Source organism: Anser brachyrhynchus, assembly GCF_964034855.1.
Source record: "Anser brachyrhynchus genome assembly, chromosome: 3".
Lineage (NCBI taxonomy): Eukaryota > Metazoa > Chordata > Aves > Anseriformes > Anatidae > Anser > Anser brachyrhynchus.
The window spans coordinates 86,456,686-86,479,239 of NC_137696.1; the positions used below are offsets into that span (position 1 = coordinate 86,456,686).

Here is a 22,554-nt window from a genome sequence, read left to right on the forward strand (position 1 = left end):
CTTTGCCACTCAAAATCTGATCCCCACTAATGAGCAGCTCTGTGCTCTTGCTTGCTCTGTGATGAACGCAGACCTTCGGCTCCGTTTTAAACGTCACTTACTTTTGATGCTGCTATGATAGGTCAGAGGAAGATAAGCCTATGTCTTTTCAGAAAAATAAACACAGCATGTTTAAAAAAAACAACAACAACAACAAAAAAACTTGTGATTAATGTGGTCATTTTAATGTGTATGATGTATACTGCAGCTTCCCTGACTTAAACTGTGCTGAATGAGGGATTGTCTTTTTTTCAAATTCAGGAGGAGATGCGAAGAACTTGAACAAGTGTGTACATGCTCTAAAAAGATGTCAGTGGTGGTATAACCTTAGGAGGGCACCTTTCAAAAGCGGTGTGCAGGACCTCTGATAACAAGGAAACCATCCCTGCATGGCCACAGGTTTTACACAGATGGCAAAAGCCTGGGCAGGGCAGAAATTGACAGCACATCTAGCTAAAATGTCACCACGTGAATTGTAGAATGTTTCTGTAGGAGTTCAGTAAGTGACTATTATGTTTGGAAAGCTACCTTGCCTGGTTGTGTTTACTGCTGTTTGCCAGGAAACAAAATCATCTTGATGGGATGAGTGCTTGCCTGGTCAGTGAGGAAGGGGAGAGTGGAGGGTCAAAGTTAGGAGCAAAACAGCTGTAGTGCAAATCTTTAATCCTGATTTTTCACAAATCAGAATTACGTGCACTGAACATCATGGGAGTGGAACGGTGCTTAATAACGTGAGGTCAAAGACCAAAGACGAGCTTAAAGGCAGCAAAAATTGCCTGTGCCTTGTCAGTGACAAAGTTAGGAAGATTGCGTTTCCTTGTGTGGGGTGGTGATTTATTTTTCCCTACAATAGATCAGAATCTGTTCTGCGTATATTCTAAAGCCTAATGTATTGTTTTGCACTAATGGACTGCTCTTATAGAAAAGTAAGAAAAATGAAAAAAAAATCTCAACTTCAAAACTGTAAATACATGCTTCTTGTCATTATTCACCATAATTACATCTGATATGGAAGTAACAGCTCAATTTTTTTGAAAACTTGAATTTATAATTCTTTGTAATTCCTATTTATTGTTATTCTTCATATCATATGTTCTGTTTCCCTTGTTTCTTAAACTATGGAGAGCTGTATCGAGTAAGTACTGTGAATTTTGCCCCTTCCCCCTTTTTTTTTCTGGAAGATTTGTTCCTGTAAAATTCACTGTGAATCCCGCATGAATTGTTCTGAAGTTAAAAGTCTAAATCATTCCATGTTTAACCTGTTCCTACCTTCCTTTCCTATAGACTTGGACTCAGCAGGACCGGCAGTGCATCCTGGATACTTTAGCGCAGTTATTACTGGATAAAGAATGTACTCTATTAATTGGCCGTCAGCTTCGACCAATCTTGTTGGATTTGCTGGAACGAAATGCAGAAGCCATTAAAGCTGGTGGCCAAATCAACCATGATCGGCATGAGAGGCTGTGTGTAGCCATGAGCAAGCTGGTTGCTGACCACCCGGATGTTTTGCCGTAAGTAGCGCAGAGCCGCTTTATGCGGTGTTTGAATTTACGGAGTGCGTGCACGTCAGTGTTTGCTGGTGATGAGGCGGTGTTACAGTGCTTTGGATTGTCTCCCACAGTAACAAAGGTCTTTTCAATTGAAAGAATTACCCAGAAAGCACAAGTCTTAAACACAGCTTATTTAAACTGTTTGATAATATCTAATGTGATTTTCATCATTATTCGATCAGAGTGAAAGCAAAACAACAGCTGGCTTGAAAACTGCCAACAACCAAAATGTCTGTATCTTATATTAGACCTGTAGGCCAGTAGAATACAAAGTTGTTTAAGTGGAAATCAGTATTACTTTCTCAGTAAACAAGAGAAATCAAAGGGATTTCACCAAAAAAAATGCTTCTCCTTGTTAATCAAATAATGATCTCTAATAAGGTGAAGTATCTGTTGACAGCTGATTGCTAAACTGGTTATCTTTCTCAGGCATGGACAAAGTCAAACACAAACCTCAATTCAAGCTATGCCATCAATTAATGTTTCCGGACCTCTGAAATAAAACATTAGTGGCTATTTTCTTCTGCTCTGGCTTAGATATCTGTGTTCCATCACTCTCTCTTTCTTTCTCTTTCATATGAAGATTTGCTTTAAGATATTTTAAGAACACAGCACCAGTTTTTCAGAGGCTTTTTCTGGAGAGCTCAGATGCAAACACAGTCCGATATGGGCGCAGACGAATGAAGTTACGTGACCTCATGGAAGCAGCTTATAGGTTTTTACAGAAGGAACAGTCAATTTTCCGGGAATTATGGGACTGGAGCGTATGTATTCCACTCCTAAGGAGTCACGACACGTTAGTCCGTTGGTAAGTTTCTCTACTGAGAAGACATGCCTATATCTTGAATTGTATTGAAGTGTTTGTGTGCAAAGAGAAAAGATCCAGACAATACCAGAAAAATCTGTGACAATGGTATCTGTATGTATTCTTTTATCTGTTGTAAGCTGTGGTGATCTGTCAGGTTAGTTCTCAGGCACATTTCAAGCTCTGGATTTTTACAGTCTGGATAATCTTTTAAAATAACTGGAGTTTACCAAAGTTGGATTCATGAGAAGTGGTGAATTTGGTGAAACATCACTTCTGTACTGTTGGAAGAAGAAAAGATTGTGTTAGTAACTCATTATTTTAAACTAAGATACTTAATTCAGGAAGGACAGGAAGAAGAGTACTGTCAAGTATATCAGCCAGGATGACGTGAGTTTAGATATTCTTAGAAAAAGAAATAGGATGACTAATTTGGCTGGAATGGATTTTCCTGGTATTCAGGTAATAATCTTAAGTGAATGAGCAGACTTGTAAATTTTGTCCTGAACCAATCTTCTGGGAGCACTCTACCACCCTGCCCCTGCACCCCTTCCCTCTAACCTTCCCAAGCTCATTGAAAGCTTTGTTCTTGGAAGGTAAAAGCAGTGATATAATAAATGAAAATTATATTTATGATCTCTATTAAATTTTCTCGTATTGCGAGACAGCTTGGCTTTATGAAGCCAAGACTTGGAATTTGTTTGCTTCTTTCGGCACCGAGTCTTGAGTTCAGTGTATTAAGGTTATTTTAGACATATCATGAAAGAACAGAAAATGGCAGGAGAAGAAAAATCAGGCAAAACTTGGTTTTCATTGTCTTACACGTTTACTTTCATTTATTTGGGAAAGTGCTGTTTTTTACTGTATTTCTGTTGAATGTTCAGTCTTTCAGAGGAAAGCTAGCAAGTTGGTGTGTTAATGATACAGTATGCCATGACATAATTGCTTTTCTCTAGAAAAATCTCAGAAAGATCTTTTTTTAAAAAAAAGATTAATACTACTAATTTTAAGCATACCAATTTCTGCAGAGAAAGTTTTCTGTATGTTTTTCCAAAACTGGTATTTTGATTTGCAAGTGACAGTTGTCAAACTAAAATTCTTAAGACTGTTTTGACATGTTTTGTTTTAAAATAAAATTTTTAGGTATACTTCAAACTGTCTTGCTCTGGTTACATGCATGAATGATGAACATAAATTGTCTTTCCTGAAGAAGATCTTCAATCCTGAGGAGCTGATGCATTTCAGGCTGAAGTAAGAACTCTTTAAATATTGAACACTGCTTGTTTTTTGTGGATGGTTTTCAGCTGAATTAATAAACATGGATATGGATTTGACAGGCTACTAGAAGAATCTCAAGTGCAGAATGTGGAACAAGCCCTTGTTTTGGCCAATCCAGACTCCTCATTTTGGCAAAAGGAGAAAGAAGTGCAATATAAACAAGGACATGTTGTATCAGATGACCTGTCTGCAAGTGTAGTAGCTGTATGTGGTATTGTGCTGCCTAGACTACAGCTTGTTTCTGAAGAGCAGCAGGTATGTAACCAAGGGTTAAGTTTGTACCTTTTTTTCAAGGATCCCTAAATGCTGTGAGCTGACTTTAACTTTATTCCTGCTTAAATGATACTGAAGTGGGTAATTTTTATCTCCTTTAATGTGTGCTGTAATCTAGTGATGTATAATACTGGCACTGCGTAGAAGGTGGAATGGCAGTGGAATGAAGCAGTGAATATATAGTCCTGTTCATTTAATTTTGTTTATAACAGTTCTTAAGAACATGCTATAAGAGAATAGTCAGCCTTGTATAGTGTCTCCATTCCAAGTTATCCACAGCTGAGTAAAGCAAGGAGCTGATGTGGTTTTTACATGCATGAGGTAGTGTTTTGTGCTACATAGGGATCTTATCAACAGTCTTTTTTCAAAGTTCACGTTTTAAAACACTGGAAAACAAGGCTGCTTATTACTCTACTAGAAGGCAGGGAAACGGGAGAAGAGGTAAGCAAGATCTTATTTTCTCCGCTTCACTGGAGTGAAGCGTAACACAGAATGTAGTGCCTTACAGTTTTAGCAAGTTGATCGAATGCATAAATGTTTCAGTAAGTAACATCTTTTTAACCTATTTTCTGTTGAGATGCTATTCATCTCAAACTGTTCAGGTTCATCTTTGTAGCTGCAGTCAGTGTTCTTCACTGGTTTCCTCACGTAGGCAAAATTTCAGCTCTTAATTAGCCTGAGTATTGCTATCTATTTTTGCAACACATCTACAAATGAATGACAAAGATGAAATAAAACTACCAATACTGAGAATTTCTTGAGTAGCAGAAGAATGAGAGCAGTTTCCTCCCAATTTTTCCATTTCCCCCCCTAACTTCTGTAACTTTTTTTTTTTTTAACTATAGCATTGACGATATGGTTTGGAATTCATTGCAGCAAGGGAAACTGAGCTGTGTAGCTAGGTTTTTATTTGCATGACAGTGTGTCATTGCTGCTGCAATTGTGCTGTCAGGGAACACAGATACTCTTAAAAACTAGCATTGTTACAGGAGAAATACATGAAACTATTTGAAATGAAGATCAAATGATCAAATTTTAAATACAAGAGATTCTATTTGGTTTCAGTGCCGTATATATTTTGATTTCTTCTTTGTGCCTTTTGGCAAAAAAGCACTAGTTTTTGTGCCATATGCTGATATTTTTACTCTCCTACAGTCACTAATATATTTGAGGCGTATCTGTCATATTGATAAATCACTGTTCAATAAAATGTATTCATTGCAACGTGAATAAAGCAAAAATTCTACCGAACTTATCTCCCCTGCCCTCCATGTATTGAGTTTAATGATCTTATTCTTTGGCCTGTGCAGAAAGAAAGAAATACAACATTTGAGTTTTTGTATTCATACGTGCATCATCTGAGTCTAATTGCTGTTTATTTTTTTCTGTGATTGAGATTCATTCTGATGACTTAATTTCATTTATTTTGCGAATTGTATTTGACTGATGTGAATGCAATGATTGAATAGTTACTATGTCTGTATTGTCAATGTAGTGTGAACTCTGGGAACAAATTATACGTATACTATATTAAATGTTTCACCTATAATAGGTTTTTGATAAAAATCACTTTTAATATCACAGAATCGTCTAGGTTGGAAGAGACCTCCAAGATCACCTAGTCCAACCTCTGACCTAACACTCACAAGTCCTCCACTAAGCTCAACATCTAAACGTCTCTTAAAGACCTCCAGGGATGGTGACTCAACCACCTCCCTGGGCAGCCCATTCCAATGCCTAACAACCCTTTCAGTAAAGAAGTTCTTCCTAATATCCACCCTAAACCTCCCCTTTAGCCCATTCCCCCTCGTCCTGTCACCAGGCACGTGGGAGAACAGACCAACCCCCACCTCGCTACAGCCTCCTTTAAGGTAACTGTAGAGAGCGATGAGGTCTCCCCTGAGCCTCCTCTTCTCCAGGCTGAACAATCCCAGCTCCCTCAGCGTCTCCTCATGAGACTTGTTCTCCAGACCCCTCACCAGCTTTGCCGCCCTTCTCTGGACTCTCTCGAGCACCTCCATGTCCTTCTTGTAGCGAGGGGCCCAAAACTGAACACAGTACTCGAGGTGCGGCCTCACCAGAGCCGAGTACAGGGGGACAATCGCTTCTCTAGACCTGCTGGCCACACTGCTTCTTATACAAGCCAGGCTGCTGTTGGCCTTCTTGGCCACCTGAGCACACTGCTGGCTCATATTCAGCCGACTATCAACCAATACTCCCAGGTCCTTCTTTGCCAGGCAGCTTTCCAACCACTCATCTCCCAGCCTGTAGCTCTGCTTGGGATTGTTGCGCCCCAGGTGCAGGACCCGGCACTTGGCCTTGTTGAACTTCATACAGATGACCTCAGCCCATCACTCCAGCCTATCCAGATCCTCCTGCAGAGCCTTCCTACTCTTGAGCAGATCAACACATGCACCTAACTTGGTGTCATCTGCAAACTTACTGAGGGTGCACTCGATCCCCTCATCGATAAAGATATTAAAGAGGACTGGCCCCAGTACCGAGCCCTGGGGGACTCCACTAGTGACAGGCCTCCAACTGGATTTGACTCCATTCACCACAACTCTCTGGGCCCGGCTATCCAGCCAGTTTTTAACCTAACGAAGCCTACGCCAGTCCAAGCCACGAGCAGCCAGTTTCTTGAGGAGAACGTTGTGGGAAATGGTGTCAAAAGCCTTACTGAAGTCAAGGTAGACCACATCCACAGCCTTTCCCTCATCCACTAAGCGTGTTACTTTGTCATAGAAGGAGATCAGGTTCGTCAAGCAGGACCTGCGTTTCATAAACCCATGCTGACTGGGCCTGATCGCCTGGTTGCCCTGCAAGTGCCGCGTGATGACCCTCAAGATAATCTGCTCCATGAGCTTTCCTGGCACTGAGGTCAAACTAATAGGCCTATAGTTCCCCGGGTCTACCCTCTGACCCTTCCTGTAGATGGGCGTCACATTTGCTAGCCGCCAGTCGACTGGGACCTCCCCTGATAGCCAGGACTGCCGATAAATGATGGAAAGCGGCTCGGCCAGCTCCTCCGCCAGTTCTCTCAGTACCCTCGGGTGGATCCCATCCGACCCCATTGACTTGCGTACATCCAAGTGCTGTAGCAGGTCGCCAACCATTTCCTTGTGGATAGTGAGGGCCACATCCTCTTCCCCATCCCCTTCCACCAGCTCAGGGTACTGGGTATCCAGAGAACAACTGGTTTTGCCACTGAAGACTGAGGTAAAGAAGGCATTAAGCACCTCAGCATTTTCCTTATCTCTCGTCACTAAGTTTCCCCCCGCATCCAATAAAGGATTGAGATTCTCCTTAGTCCTCCTTTTTATGTTGATGTATTTGTAAAAACATTTTTTGTTATCTTTAACGGCAGTAGGCAGATTGAGCTCCAGATGAGCTTTGGCCTTTCTAATTTTGTCCCTGCACAGCCTCGCAACATCCTTATAGTCCTCCTGAGTGGCCCGCCCTCTTTTCCAAAGATTATAAACCCTCTTTTTTCTCCTGAGCTCAAGCCACAAATCTCTGTTCAGCCAGGCCGGTCGTCTTCCGCGCCGGCTCGTCTTTGGGCACGTGGGGATAGACCGCTCCTGAGCCATTAAGATTTCCTTCTTGAAGAGTGCCCAGCCTTCCTGGACTCCTCTGCCCTTCAGAACCACCTCCCAAGGGACTCGGCCAACCAGTGTCCTGAACAGCTCAAAGTCTGCCCTCCGGAAGCCCGAGACAGCGGTTTTACTGATCCCCTTCCTGACTTTGCTAAGAATAGAGAACTCTACCATTTCGTGGTCACTCTGCCTAAGACAGCTCCCAACCACCACATCTCCCACCAGTCCGTCACTGTTTGTGAACAGAAGGTCTAGCGGGGCACCTCCCCTGGTAGGCTCACTAACCAGCTGCGTCAGGAAGCTATCTTCCATGCTCTCCAGAAACCTCCTAGATTGCTTTCTCTGGGCTGTGTTGTGCTTCCAGGATATGTCTGGGAAGTTGAATTCCCCCATGAAAACAAGTGCTGACAATTTCACAACTTCTTCCAGCTGCCTGTAGAACTCCTCATCCGTCTCCTCATCCTGGTTCGGCGGTCTATAACAGACCCCCACCAGGACGCTTGCCTTGTTGGCCTTCCCGCTGATCCTAACCCATAGGGACTCAACCTTATCATTCCCAGCCTCAAGTTCCACAACATCAAAACACTCTAATATAGAGAGCCACATCACCAATATCTGTCATTAAATACATTCTTTATAGTCCATAGCTCTAGAATCCTTTATTTGATTTGATGTGTGTTGACATATCTACCGGCCAAAATTTTCTAGTCATCATACTCGCTTTCCTAATTGTTCTGTGTTGTAAAAGCTGATATTAAAAAAAAAAATAAGTGTAGTAACTCAAATTTTATGTTCCAACAGGAAAACACCAGCCATTTTGTTCTGGTTGAATCTGCCTGCACAAATCTTCAAAACCTTGCTATTGCTGTAGCATTTCAAAGTCCTGTTTTATTAGAAGGACCAATAGGATGCGGCAAAACTTCTTTAATTGAATATTTAGCAGCTGCTACAGGAAGAACAAAGCCTCCTCATATTTTAAAAGTCCAACTTGGGGATCAAACTGATAGTAAGGTAACTGATGAAATTGTTTTATGGTCCAATGATCAGACATTATTTTTACTTAAAGTATGGACTTGCTTTTCTAATAAGATGAAATTTAACTCTTCCCCTAAGGAGCTCACAACCCCCAATTCTTTGTAGTACTGCTCTGGCTATTGATAAGAATAATGAAGCTTAACTGATTTTTCTTCAAATTTATGATGTAAATTCTGCACGTAATTGTGATGTACCTGATCCATTTTAAGTTATGTTTTGTCACTGTTTTTCCTATGTGGAAGAGCTCCACTGATTTTGTATTTTTTTTAAAAAAAAAAGCTTGACAAAAATTGATTTGAAAATGGTGGAAGCTGCTGCCAAAGGCTGTATGGACACTTTGATTTCCATGTGTAGATGGGTTGTTGTCAGTTTAATCTGATCCCAGTTATTTTTTGGTGAAGATAAAATGAAGTAAGACCCTATGAGGATGCTTGCAGTTATAGAATAGGGATCTAGCTTTACCTGTAGAATTATCTTCAACTGTGGTGTTAGCTTCACATTCTTTTGGATTTGCATACTTGTGAGTTTGAGTTTATTAATATTGTTTGGCTCGATTTATATTTAGTTTTCTGAAGTGGTTGGTGTCTACCAGAAGTGTTCTCTGAAGGTTTTTATTAGCCATACAAAATCACCTTCTTTACTTGCATAGAACAGCTTACTTCACCATCTAACAGCTATTCTCCACAAGAGTATCTTTTCATATACATGAGTAAGACAGTCATTTAAAGAAAAAGTGATAAAGTTCAAGGTACAAAATGTGAAATACTGAAACCAGAAACTTGATTATTTAAGGAATGCTGAAATGTGAAAGTTACCACTTCACAGAAAGTAAAACTCGATTGGTTTTGTGTCTTTCAAATACTTTTTTGAGAACTTCTCTTATGTTAGCAGCTCAGAGCTGGTTAAGATGTAAGATACAGTGCAGTTTAGTGTGTTATGCTGTTGATTTCTGTTCATTAGTTTTGGTGGTACAACTCTGTAAATACACTTCCAATTATCTAGTTAGATACTGTGCTTCAGTTAGATTATCATATATATGGAGGGGTGAAACTTTTTCTTATTTAAAAAAAAGTGTAATGCTGGGCACATATTACTGGGATTATCAGATAAACTGTTTAATAATGTGCAGGCTATGTAAATGTTATTTGTATACCAACTTCGGTCATTTTCTTAAGCTTTTTACTCTGAATTACGAAAGCATGTAACGAACAAGTCTCTAATTTACTGATTGTTTCTGTCATAGACGCTGCTTGGTATGTATCGTTGTACAGATGTCCCAGGGGAGTTTGTATGGCAGCCTGGAACCTTGACACAAGCTGTTACCAAAGGTCACTGGATACTTCTGGAGGATATTGATTATGCTCCTCTGGATGTGGTACGTAGGTTCTTCTTCACTGTAAAGTATTTGTCTTAAGACCCATACTATACTAGCAGTTTTTGGAGTCCAGTCGCCATGCGTTCTGCAGCAGCGTGCTGAAAATACTTGTAACAGGGAGTTAAAAAAGATTTAACCAGGCTTTGTTCAGACACTGTTAGACTGTATTTGTTTTTGTCATCGTTTTAGAGCAGTCACGACATTGGCCCTGATGCAAGCCTTCAGTATGGGTATTTAAAGTGATTCTGATAATGAGCTATGTGTCTTTTAAATCACGTTTCAATATTTGAAAATGAATGTGGCCACAGACACTGCAGAATATTAGTCACTGTATTAGACCAATGTTGATAATAAGGTCTTCTAATGATTTTTTTGTCGTTTTAGAAAATATTTTTTTTTCCGACTTGGATTGTGTTGTTCTATTAAGTCGTTATATAGATTTTAGCTGATTTCCTGTATTGAGCTCCAGAACTAGTACTTGTTGGACTGTCACTATTCCCCTTTGAAGTGATGGCTGCTGAAAGAACATCTCCACCAAGAATGATGTCATAGAGACACCAGGCCTGCTGGACATTTTGCAAAGAGTTTTCTTTCGTATCTGTTTTGTAAAGCATCCTTTATGTGACTGACAAACCTGACAGTTTGTTTATGGGATTCCACTCTTCCAAAGTATAGGGAGTTTACAAGAAAGCCAAGAAATGTTGCTTGTGTGTACTGGACAGTTTTTCATTGCCAGAGGGTTGTGCAGTTGTTTGCTTCTGTGGACTCAGTTCGTTGCACTCATCATAAGCATGCCCCTAGTAGTATCCTGCATTCATCTCACTTTTCCTTCAGGTCTCCCCTGCAGGCATCCTGTATTCTTTCTCCATATCAAAGTCTCCATGCTTCCCTTCCTCTGTGCCAAGGGAATGTTGTAGACCTCCCTCCCTTTTCTCATTCCACCATTATTACCGTCCTTCTGCGTGGAAGGATAGATTCTTTAAATCCATACATAATTCTACTAGGGTGTAGCAGGCTATATAGTGAACAATGATAATGTTTTTGAATGAAGTCTTCTAAGAGGGTATTATCTTTGTTTGGGTAGAAAGAAAACAAACCTTCCAGCTCTTCTGAGAACAAAGTGTCTGGTAATTTGTTTGACAGCTCAAACACAACGGTGTTAGATTGGATGTAAAGTGTAAAGACTCATTTCCATTCTCTTACTAAATCTGAATGTAGGAGAAAAGAGGGAAACGTACCTGTGACTTTCATTGCTAAGTAAAATTAACTGTGAGTCTGTGATTCCTGTTAGTTTTACTTGAAAATGTAGTCTGCAGGAACAGCAGTTGATGAAAATGTGATTCTCAGTGGGGTGTGCTCTAGCATCGTGAGTGTGGATGGGTAAGATGTTTGTTTCACATACACACACACAGAGTTTTCTTTTTTCTTTTTTTTTTTTTTATTCTCCAGATCTCTGTGCTGATTCCTCTTTTGGAAAAAAAGGAGTTGCTAATTCCTGGCCGTGGTGATTGCTTAAAAGTAGCACCAGGATTCCAGTTTTTTGCAACCAGGAGGTAGGCATATAAAATTAAATGAGCTTAATAGCACAGATCGTTTGATTTTTAAGTCAAAGGCAGTAAGTGCAAAGTACTTGGTCATGAATATTCTAGCAATTTCCAATTAACAAGTAGTAGAAGCTATGGACGCTATGAAAGGGACCTTTTCCATTTTAAAGCAACTTTATATTACTAACTTTATATTACTACTGGGTGGATCCAGTCTTTGAAAAGTTACTTCAATGAGGTTAAAAGTATGAAGCTCGGGGCGGGGGGCACACCTACTAAACCAGCCCCTACCAAAACAAAATACCACTCTTAGCAGTTGCTGTGTGAAGAAGGTTTACGATCAATATGCACAAGGTGTCTTGATTTCTGCATGGTGTTTCTGATAGGCTTAACTTATTGTCAGTCATCTTTCTGCAAGTATCTCTAAGGAGATTTTGCACTAGAGGGGGGAAAACACAGTGATAAAAGAACAAATGATCTGGAGAGCAGAGAAAAGCAAGGTAGGGTGTCTGAAAGTACTGAATTCTTCAGTAAGATAACAATATGTATGTTCCTTTGTGTTACTTTAATTTAGAGTATTCAGTTGTGGTGGAGGTTGGTACAGACAGCAAAGCAGCCATGCCTCTCTTTTGGACAAGTATTGGACCAAAATACATCTGGATAACATGAGCAAAGTAGAACTCAAGGAGGTATGGTATGTCTTGCTCTATTGTGGTATGTGAATAATTGTTTTAGTTAAGGGTAGTAGATGGTTTCCAGTAATAAATTTGGTCCTTATTTTTCTCCCCAAGTTCAGCAGTACACCCTTATCACTTCAGATCTTGAAAATAAATGTTCTGGCTAATCTTAAAAATCAGTTTGGCAAGATAGTATCAGTACTGGTTTCTGGCCTGTACCTGTGAAAAGCTGATTTTGGTCAGCAAGCTTTAGCAGAAAGTTGAGCTGAAAGGAAATTATAGAAGAAAAATTAGCCTTGTATGTGTCTTAGCATGGTATATAGGCAACCTGAGTGCTCTAAGAAGTCCTTACAAAGAGGGATAGGAGGCAAGAACTTCTGTAGTTAAAGTTGCATCATCATGATTTGGGTTTAGATTGATTTTAGATTTGAGTTTACTTTAGGGTTGAATTTGCTTTTTGTTCTTCCTGTTTGTATTCGTGCAAAAGTATTAAATGAATTGGAGTAAAGTTGGGTTGGGAAAACTCTCCTTTGGTATCCATATCAGCATCATACAAGTCTCAATGACTTTTATTTGCTTCAGAAGAGAGACTACAAGAGACTGGTTTTGTGCAGCTTGCTAGCTTGAGTGTCTGTTTCTGCTGAAGTTTGGGAGGCTGATGGTTTCATTCCAGTGATGAAGATTTTTTTTCCTCCCCCATTTTCAGGTTCTTCAGAGCAAATACCCCAACCTTGCTCATGTAACTGATCACTTGCTAGACATTTTCATTCACCTTACGGGTGACAAGTATCAGGCATCAGAAAACAGTGCTTCTGGCTCCAGCCGTGCGTCAGAAGATGCATCAGAATCAAGATCAGAAAATAAGAAACCAAATCTGGAAGGACGAGAACTATCTCTAAGGTTGTCTTTTCTTATATGTTTATTAGGAAGAAGTTTTGTCAGTTAGCTGTATAGAGCAGGAGATTGTCTTTTTCATTTTCCTCTTTTTTTCAAAATATTGTTAAAAGTTTGAATAATTAAGCTGGAATTTAATAAAAATTGGAGGTTTCCATTTTTAATTTTAAAATCATATTTAATACATCTTAAAACTCAATGTGAATTATTTAGGGCATATTTTCTGTACTTCTGCACTTTTTTTTTTTTGACGAAAAAGTATGCGTTTCAGATGCAGTGCTGAGAAATAAGTTGGAATGAAGATGTGGATTGCTTTTCAATTTATTTTAACACAAAATATCTGTTCTGGTTAAAAGAATTACTGACTGAAATATACCGTATAATGTTTTCACAATACTAGTATAGATAGCTTTTCAGCAGTTGTATATAGTTGCTCATCTAGACAACTTCATATTAGACATTCACTTGTAGCATTCTAACTTAGAGATGCCTCAAAATACCCAGACCCTCTGAAGTACTATTAATTTCAGAATTTTTGTGATGAAATGCAGATTGGTATTGAATTACTTCTTCTTCACTTCTCATACCGCATGTCAGTTCTGCTCGTGTGGGCTTATTATAAGCAGTAGTGCTTTGTGAATGTCAGCAAGCACTAGCTATGTGTAGTACCTCATTTCTGTGAAGCATAGGAATGCCGCTTACTTTAAAAGAGTTGCTATTTTCACAGAATTATATGTTTCCTTTTCTCACCTTTCCAAAGACCTTGTTGAGGAGGAATTGGTATCCTGTAAAATAGTTCTTTGTACGTTCCTGGATGAAAAGCATGCTGGTTTTCATGTTTTCAATTTCATAATTACTTATCCATAATGGTTTAATGGAATATGTATTGCAAATTTCCAAGCAACCTATCAGAAAGCAACCCTGTGGGTCTGTATGTATTCTCTATTCTTTTAAATACAGCATCCTTCTTGTATGTGGCTTTCCATGTGCAACGTAAATAACAACTAGGTGTGTAATTACCAAAAGATGACATAATGAACTAAGCTGAACATGAGAGAAGATGCTGTACAATTTGGCTTGATTGTACCAAATCTTTTTGTTTTTATTTTTAGAGATTTATTGAATTGGTGCAGCAGAATTGCTTACAACTTCGACAGTTCTTCGTCAACCACAGCAGTGAATATTTTTCAGGAGGTGCAGTAAGACTTGATTTGGAAATTGCTTACCTGAACTCTGTTATTGTGTCACATATGTTAACATACACTATTTGGGAGTGTGAGATAGGATTTTATATTTAGTTTTATCTGAAGCAGCTGGACTGTAGTTGGAATGTTTGTTGTATTTATTAGTCTCTTTCCTTAGTAGGAAAGCTGTTTGCAGTGTGCTGAAAGCCAATCTAGACTTACTACTGGCATACAAAAAGTATGCTGCAACACAGTTTCGACTGATGTGGGCTGGGGTTGCATGTGATTGGGGAAGAGTAAAAATTTGTGAAATTAATACAATTTGACAGACATGCTTATCATTCATTTCATTCACTTGCATTGCACATTTTGTATGCAACAAGGAAAAGGCCCTAGGTTTAGTTGAGTCTTTAAAGTATTAGATGTGCTTGGTGTTTGCTACTTGTTACTCAGAAGCTATATTTACTATAAAACCTTGCTGTGGATATCTCAGAAAGAGGGAAAAGTAAAAAGTATTTATCAGAAGTGCTTTCAAAATTAGAAAGGTCAGCTGTCCTGGCCGTTCCCTCCCAGCTTCTTTCTTGTGCGTGCCCAGCCTCTTTGCTGGCGTGAAGTTCTTGGCTCTATGTGAGCACCGTTCTGCAACAACTAAAAATACTGGTCTGTTATCACCAGTACTTTCATCAAAAATCCAGAACACAGCATTGTGTGAGCCCCTGCGGAGAAAATTAGCTCTGTCTCAGGATGGTGGTTTTTACTCAGGTGGGCAGCTGAACTCCACCACAACTGCTCTTTCACTCTACATCCTCAAAGGGAAGGGGGGAGAAAATATGGTGAAAAGGGCTCAAGGGTTGAGCTAAGGACAGGGAGATCACTCATGGGCAAAACAGACTCAGCATAGGGAGATTACGGTAATTTGTTACTTATCACTAGCAAGCTCGAATAGTAGGAAACTAAAAAAAAATAAACTTGAAACACCTTCACTATTCTGTAATGAGGCACTAGTACGCTGCTGCTGAATATCCCTTAGGTAATGGAGATAGTGTGGAGCGCATCACTTAGTGATGTCCACAGGCATAGAGAGTCAGTATCTGAGTCTATTCACAGCATTGGAGCCATGTTTATTTGATGATACTGCTAATGCTGAATCCTTGGTATGCACTTACTTCATAATACATGCATCCATACAGTGTGTGTGTGTGTTAGGTGTCTTAAATGGTATGTGTCTGAATTTACTGAATACTAAGAGGGCTTAATCCCTTCACTTCCTCCCTCTCGGGTTAGTACTGGCTGGTGTGCCGTGTTTTGTGACATTAGCACAGCTCAGTGGTGGAGCTTCTTGGCTGATTATGTTTCAGTCAAAGCTATATCCTAGTGATAGCTGTCCGCTCTGTTCTCCTTAGTCTTGTGTCCTTTGTGAAACAGTATCTGAATCCCTCAGCAGAATTAGATACTTAAATTTGCAGGGTAATTTTAAGGTACTCCCTTTTTGTTGAAATATGGGACATCTTTCCTACTTCTTATACGGGAACTTATGTTCCAGGTTTTGATTTTTTTTTTTTTTTAGGTGTGCGTCAGTCAGGCCATTTTTAAGGTTGTGAAATCTTGGAACATCACTTCCTTCATTTTGCTCCAGTCATCTGAAAATAGCTTCTGTGACTGGCTATGAAAAGCTTTTACTTTTGATACAGTGGGTTCATTATAAACCCACTACATTACAGAGTTCAGAACTTCCTATTTCATCTCTTTTGAACTTCATTGCTTGACTTGATCCAACAACGATGAAATAATTGTATTTACCTATGTTGGATTGGGTTCAGCCTCATAAAAATAAAGATGGTGCTTCTCAAATAATATCATATTCAGTACAAGTTTTATAAGTTGTTTTGTTTTCCCCTTGACAGGCATTGGACTGTTTCACGGCTATGCTGTCCAACCAAGGAAGCAGACAGAAAATGGCAAAAGTTATTGGAAGTAAACTAAATATTTCCAAGAAAAAGGTATGTTAAGACATAATTAACCTGATGTTTATTGGTAATATTACATAAGTTGATTTTTTCTTGTGGTTCATTTATATGTACTGTGTTCTAATATTTTCTTAAAAAATATGCCCGTCTCTCTACCCTTCACACACTTTTGTTCTTTCTCTGCAATCCTGAAGTGTACTTTTTATTGTTTTATTTTCAGCTGTTTTATTTTCTCTGAAAGTTGCAGTGAGCTTATTTCAGAGCACGTTTCAAATGGCTTTGTGCAAAAGAAGCATGACACAGCTGAAACTCTGCAGTTACCTAAGCACATGACACTGCTAGATTCACAGAGTAGTAAAAGTGTAAAAAGTGTTGTCTTCCCCTCCCACCCTGTGTGGTTTCCCCACCCCAGTTGTTATTTAATCACTTAAATGAGGAGTCCAGAAACAAACATGTCAAACATGTTCTGTAATCATCAATTCCAAAGCTGTAGAGCTCATCTATATACTAATATTGTGTGATACAAACAGCTGAGTTGAACTGAATGGTTACTTTGTCAGCTATTTCTGACCGTAAAAGTTTGATTATGAAGAAAATGTCCTGCATTGTTACTTCAAGACGGAAAAACTTTTCAGCTGAGGGGACAGATGGATCCCTGAAACTCCTGTTTGACTTCTTTCCATTATTTCATTACAGAAATGCATTCTCCTCTGCCAAGGGCGTTCTCAGTGTGATGTTGCAGGCAACATTGGTATTGGTAATGTTGATGCTTTCTTCACAGGTAGAGTTCTTTTGTGAGCTGTATAAACCAGAAATTTTATTAAGGGACGAAGAAGTTTCTGTGGGAAGAGTGCACCTCATGAAGAAACAAACCCTGGCTCTTACTGTAAAAAGGTAGAATATCTTTTGGTTTTCATTTGAATTGAAACATTTTGTGTTGAAATAGAATAGACTGAGTAACACAATTAAAAAATGCAAATCAAATCATCTCAACTCAAATGTGATTGAGTTCTTTCTCTTGTGATCTGAGTTTTACATTGTGTGTCTTTAAAGCTGTCTGCATCATAGTTCTTCTGGCAGCCAAAGCATAGGGATTTTCAGGTTCTTTTGTCCTAGAGTTCTTCAAAGCAGTTTGGATCCGCAGATGTTGTAATAAGATTTTGACTGTCTTTGTAGTATGTGGCAGTAATTCCACTGGCCAGGAACTTCTTTGAGAATCCTGAATTTTTAGGTTGTATGTTGAGGAAAGTAAGTGCCTTATATAATACTTACAAGGGTGTTTCAGAAGTAGTATTTTTCAAAACTTTATTTTTAATAAAAAATAGTGATAATAAAAACAAATCCTCAATTCAACTACTTCTCTAAAAAACAATAAGGGTAAAATTGAAACGAGCTCTTGGATAAATCTTGGCTTTTAATAGCTTCCTTTATTTTGTCAGAACAAAGCAAACCTTTGCTGCCACACGGCCGTCAGCAGTATTGATTGAGCAGCTTGCAGTTTGTGTTGTCAAAGGAGAGCCTGTGCTCTTGGTTGGTGAAACAGGAACTGGCAAAACTTCAACTGTTCAGTACCTCGCTCATATTACAGGTAAATGAAATGTGAAGACTAACTTGTACAAAGATGATGAAAAAAAAGGCAACAACAGCAGCACAAAACGCAGAAACAAGTTGATGTGCTTTCTATTTCTTTTTCAAGGACACCACCTGAGGGTTATCAACATGAACCAACAAAGTGACACTGCTGATCTGCTAGGAGGGTAAGTCATTGACTGCTGTTTGGTCTGTTTTGTGTAACAAATTGGCAGTATAAGAAAAAGTTACTAGTTGAAAGCATTGTTGTGTTGTCAAAGAATTGTTTTTAGATGCAGGCCTTCTTTCACAGTAGTGTAATGTCTTACCTTCTTACCTTTACATGCAGAAGTCTTGCTCTCCTTGCTGAAGAACACATGCAGTTTCACTGAAACGTATGAATGTATTGAATGTATGTGATGAAGAGATTTAAAAGCAGAACCCAATGTTGCTTTAAAAACGGCAAAGCGGTTCAGTGTAATTCCAATGTAATATTCACTAGACATATTAGTGAGTAGTAGCAAAACTACTTCACTGACCGGGGCAGTCTGGACTTAGTAGTTTAAATATGTGCAAAAAACCTTTGGAAACCTGGGTTCCTTAATGCACGATACTGTTTCCATTTCAAAATGCTTTTGTTAGTACACAAATGTTAGTTCCCGTTCCTCCATGACAATGACAAACAAGTAATTACTCTTTTGCTTCTCTTCAGTTATAAGCCTGTGGATAACAAGCTGATCTGGCTACCTCTGCGAGAGTCGTTTGAAGAACTCTTCTATCAAACGTTTTCTAGAAAGAAAAATCAAACATTCCTGGGACACATTCAGACCTGCTACAGACAGAAACGTTGGCATGATCTGCTAAAACTAATGCAACATATTCATAAATCTGCAGTTAATAAGGAAACAAAAGAAAATGCATCTGGTGAGAATTCAGATGAACACAGATAAACCAATGCAGAGAGTAGACAAGTAGTGGTGAATTTTTGTTCATCAGTTGTCTTTTCCGTTTTTCATTCACCCCCCTTTATTGCATATCATTTCTTCTCGTTTTGAAAAATGCAGCCTTGGTCTACAGCAAGGCATTGAAAATACTGTTAGAATGAACTGTTAGAACTTTTTTTCTAACCAATCACTGCTGTTTGTTTGCTATGTCTGACAGAGTTAAGTTTGGCTTGTCTGACCCATGATGCCCTTGACATCCCATCTCCACTCACTGTGTTACTTGTTTGCAGTGTTGGTGAACAGTCCTAGTTGTTTGTGTCAGTCTTGCGTATGAATCATTCATACTTTCTTTCAGACCTGGAATCTCATTAGGTCTCAGCAAATATCACCTATTTTGAAAGCTAAGCAAAACAAAACAAAAGAAACCCACAAAGTAATAATTCACTTAGGGTAATAATGACTTTAAAAGCTTGATAAGAGCTTGCTGGTGACTTGGTTTCAGTGTTGGTGATGCTGACTTGACCAGTGCTTTGCTGTAATTTGCTGTCTTTTGTCTCTGGGTAACGGTTTTTCTTGTTTTATACTTCTCTACCTACTTGGGACAGATGAAGTACGGGTACTGTGCCTTTCATGGAGTGGCTTCTGGTCCTAGACCTGCTAAACAAATGAAGTTGTAGCTTTTGTGTAATATGGGCCAAGTAAACTTAATTATGAACCTCTTCCTCCCCTTTCTTTTAATTGATTCCTCTGAATATGCAGATATAAAAACAAATACGCACAAACGTCAAAAGAGATGAGGCATTAAAGAGTACTTATTGCAATTATCGACAATCCTAAAATACAGAAAAGCTGAAATCTACCGTGACTTGGAAAGCTGGCAGTTTAAGTCATGATGCTGCATATGCATCAAGCTGTGACTTTAAGCGAGTAACTGAAATAAGTACAACAGTAAACAATTCTATAATTGATAAGCAGCAGTATTTTTACTGATACTGGTTGTTGTTAATCTGTTCCGTTGTAAGGCTTGTAAATTTGCTTTTGTTTTTCTGAGATGTCTCTTTCTGTCCTTGGGAATTAGAGTGGTAACAGTCATGCCAATTCAAGTGAATTGCCAGCATAAATATTTATTCTAAGCTAGGACGCTTTACAATGAATAGCAAATTATATGTCAACAGTGTTCGGCTAAAAAAAAAAAAAAAGTTGATGTATAAAAAATATATATATATATTTAAATTCATGAGATGTCTTCTGTAGTACTTGAATGCTTTTGGTACTCAGCCAAGCTTAGCTTTGTATTTGTGCATGAAACAGCTTGATAGACATGTGGATGTGGCACTAAGGGATATGGTTTAGCGATGGGACTTGGTAGGTCAGGTTGGTGGTTGGACTTGAAGGTCTTTTCCAACGTAAATGATATTATGATTCTATAAAATACTGTTTTTAAGCGTTTGTGTGCTGTTGTTCTGTTGGTGCAAACTCAAATTTTGTTTTGGTTACAGGTTCACCACTGAAGGAGAAGTGGGAGGCATTTGGTCTTAAACTGAATCATGCTCATCAACAGATGAGAATGACAGAAAATGCTCTTCTCTTTGCATTTGTAGAGGTATTTAGAGTTTTGCGTTTTGATGCTGGGAAGAATGAGGAGGAACATTTATAAGACGTTGAAATCAGTATTATACAAATAACATCCTGGCAAGAATCTCTTGCTGTGAAGTAGAACTTGTTTCATGATAACTATGTGGAACAACATGAAGGGGAGGGAGGGAGAAAAATAATGTTGGTGGTAACACATTAACTGAATGCTGTGTAGTAAGGATTAAGGCTGGTATGATAAAAGAATATCAGCAGTATGGCATATAATCTCTTTAAATGGATGAGATTACAAAATACAACTTGACCGATCTCCAGTAGGACATTCTCGTGCCTAGGGCTACCTGTGAAGTATTTAATTATAAGAATCTGTACTATGTTTCTGGAAGTCTTTTTTTTTTGAAATGTTTTAAATCCATGGTGTAATAGTCTAGTGACATTGTATGCAATGGGGGAAACTATAATGTTTTGTGCATGGCTGTTCCTTGTCATCCTGTTAGTCTGAATATATGCTCTCAAATTTTATATGAATGACCAGCCCTCTTTCTGAAAACGACTATATAAATGGTTGGGGAACCTTTGACCTAAGTATAGTTTTAATTTATCAAGTAGCTCACTGAGAAATGCAAAACTGCTTTTGACATTGAGATTCTTTAGATGAACTATCTTATTCTTAGAGTGTTGTCAGTGAAGCTTATGCACCACAGCGATGGATATCACTGACAGGCAACATTGCACAAACCAGAAAGGTTAATTCTGTTATAAATGTGCAGATCTCAATGGTAGTTGATAAGTATGGTAACTGTCTGGCTTTTATGACTTACTAAGTAATTGCTGTCATTGAGGGAGAGCAGAAAAACTGTTATTGCTGTAAAAAAAACAAATCTGAGACTGCCATTCATCTAATCAACCCATAGACTGCAATACAAGTATTTCCAATATGCTGTTGCTTTAGATGAGATATTACTGCTAGTCATATGATTAACAAATAGATCTTCTTTTTAGGGTACTCTGGCACAAGCAGTAAAAAAAGGAGAGTGGATTTTATTGGACGAGATTAACTTGGCTGCAGCAGAGACTTTAGAGTGTCTGAGTGGTTTATTGGAAGGATCATCTGGGTCACTGGTGTTATTAGACAGAGGAGACACAGGTACTATTTCTATATTCAAAAATCATCATTCCTTCTTCCTCTGTTCCAGTTCATATTGCTGAACATGATGTTTTTTATGCCGTTGGCCCATTTGGGACAGCTGCCCCAGCTGTGTCACTTCTCAGCTTTGCTCATCCCCAGGCCACTTGATGAAATGGGGGCGTGGTGGGGGGAACATAAGGCTGTGCAAGCACAATTCAGCAACAGGCAAAACATCAGTGTGCTATTAAGTGTTTTAGCCCCAAATCCAAAACGCAGCACCATGGGGACAGCTATGAAGAAAGATAACTCCATCACAGCCAGGCCCAGTACAGATCCAAAGGTGAAAAATGCAACTGCTAAATAGCATTTTCTAGAGCTGCAACTAGAGACAAATGTTCTATGAGCTCCTGAGGCTGTCCTTTCTTTCTGGCCAACAGAAGTGCTACCATTGTTCTGAAAGACACAAAAGGGGTTCCTCATTTTAGGGGTTATACAATTTATGAAATATTCAGTGTTGTAAAAACATCGTGGTATGCACAAATCAAAGTAAAGGTTCCACTTGCTATGCCTGTTGTAAATATGCAGGAATACTTCTACGAAATTCTATGGTGTTACTCTCTGAAGACTTATCACCCTGGCATTTTAAGAAAACATAGTAATGCAGTAATAGAAAACTGGTTTAGAAGAAATTTACTTAATTTAATGTAATAAATATCCTGTGTTTAACTAATCCTTTGTTGCATTCCTGTTTTCCTTTAGAGCCTCTTGTACGTCACCCTGATTTTCGCTTGTTTGCATGCATGAATCCAGCTACGGATGTTGGAAAGAGAAATCTTCCTCCAGGAATAAGAAACAGGTAGGAGAAAAAAAAAGATAAAATACTTAAACTCTGAAAAAGACCGTGACTTTAACTAGCCTTATGAATTGAACCAGCAAAGAATGCCTTATTTGAAGCCTCAGGATAAGTCTGAACTCTGGCTTCCTGTGGCAGGTGAATTCCACATCATGGTGAAGGTTTTTTTATGGAATAGGATCAGGAAAATAAGTATGTAAAGTTGCTGAACATGAACAAAGGGTCTAGCAGTAGTGTAGAGTGTTGTCA

General features: G+C 38.9%; 1 protein-coding gene across 4 annotated transcripts in view; it reads left to right on the top strand.

The window, feature by feature from the left end:
- The window catches only part of MDN1 (midasin AAA ATPase 1), a 98,902-nt gene that overhangs the window by 4,181 nt on the left and 72,167 nt on the right, over positions 1 to 22,554 (top strand). For all 4 annotated transcript variants that reach the window (XM_080586595.1, XM_080586593.1, XM_080586594.1 and 1 more), the window contains exons 2-19: positions 1,324 to 1,550; positions 2,173 to 2,397; positions 3,538 to 3,645; positions 3,732 to 3,927; positions 8,343 to 8,552; positions 9,820 to 9,951; positions 11,401 to 11,504; positions 12,070 to 12,184; positions 12,879 to 13,072; positions 14,179 to 14,260; positions 16,155 to 16,250; positions 16,999 to 17,111; positions 17,657 to 17,805; positions 17,914 to 17,974; positions 18,499 to 18,710; positions 20,230 to 20,333; positions 21,326 to 21,470; positions 22,212 to 22,308. In XM_080586595.1, the coding sequence (XP_080442721.1) occupies positions 1,324 to 1,550; positions 2,173 to 2,397; positions 3,538 to 3,645; positions 3,732 to 3,927; positions 8,343 to 8,552; positions 9,820 to 9,951; positions 11,401 to 11,504; positions 12,070 to 12,184; positions 12,879 to 13,072; positions 14,179 to 14,260; positions 16,155 to 16,250; positions 16,999 to 17,111; positions 17,657 to 17,805; positions 17,914 to 17,974; positions 18,499 to 18,710; positions 20,230 to 20,333; positions 21,326 to 21,470; positions 22,212 to 22,308 (2,570 nt within the window). The remainder of the gene's footprint in view (positions 1 to 1,323; positions 1,551 to 2,172; positions 2,398 to 3,537; positions 3,646 to 3,731; positions 3,928 to 8,342; positions 8,553 to 9,819; positions 9,952 to 11,400; positions 11,505 to 12,069; positions 12,185 to 12,878; positions 13,073 to 14,178; positions 14,261 to 16,154; positions 16,251 to 16,998; positions 17,112 to 17,656; positions 17,806 to 17,913; positions 17,975 to 18,498; positions 18,711 to 20,229; positions 20,334 to 21,325; positions 21,471 to 22,211; positions 22,309 to 22,554) is intronic.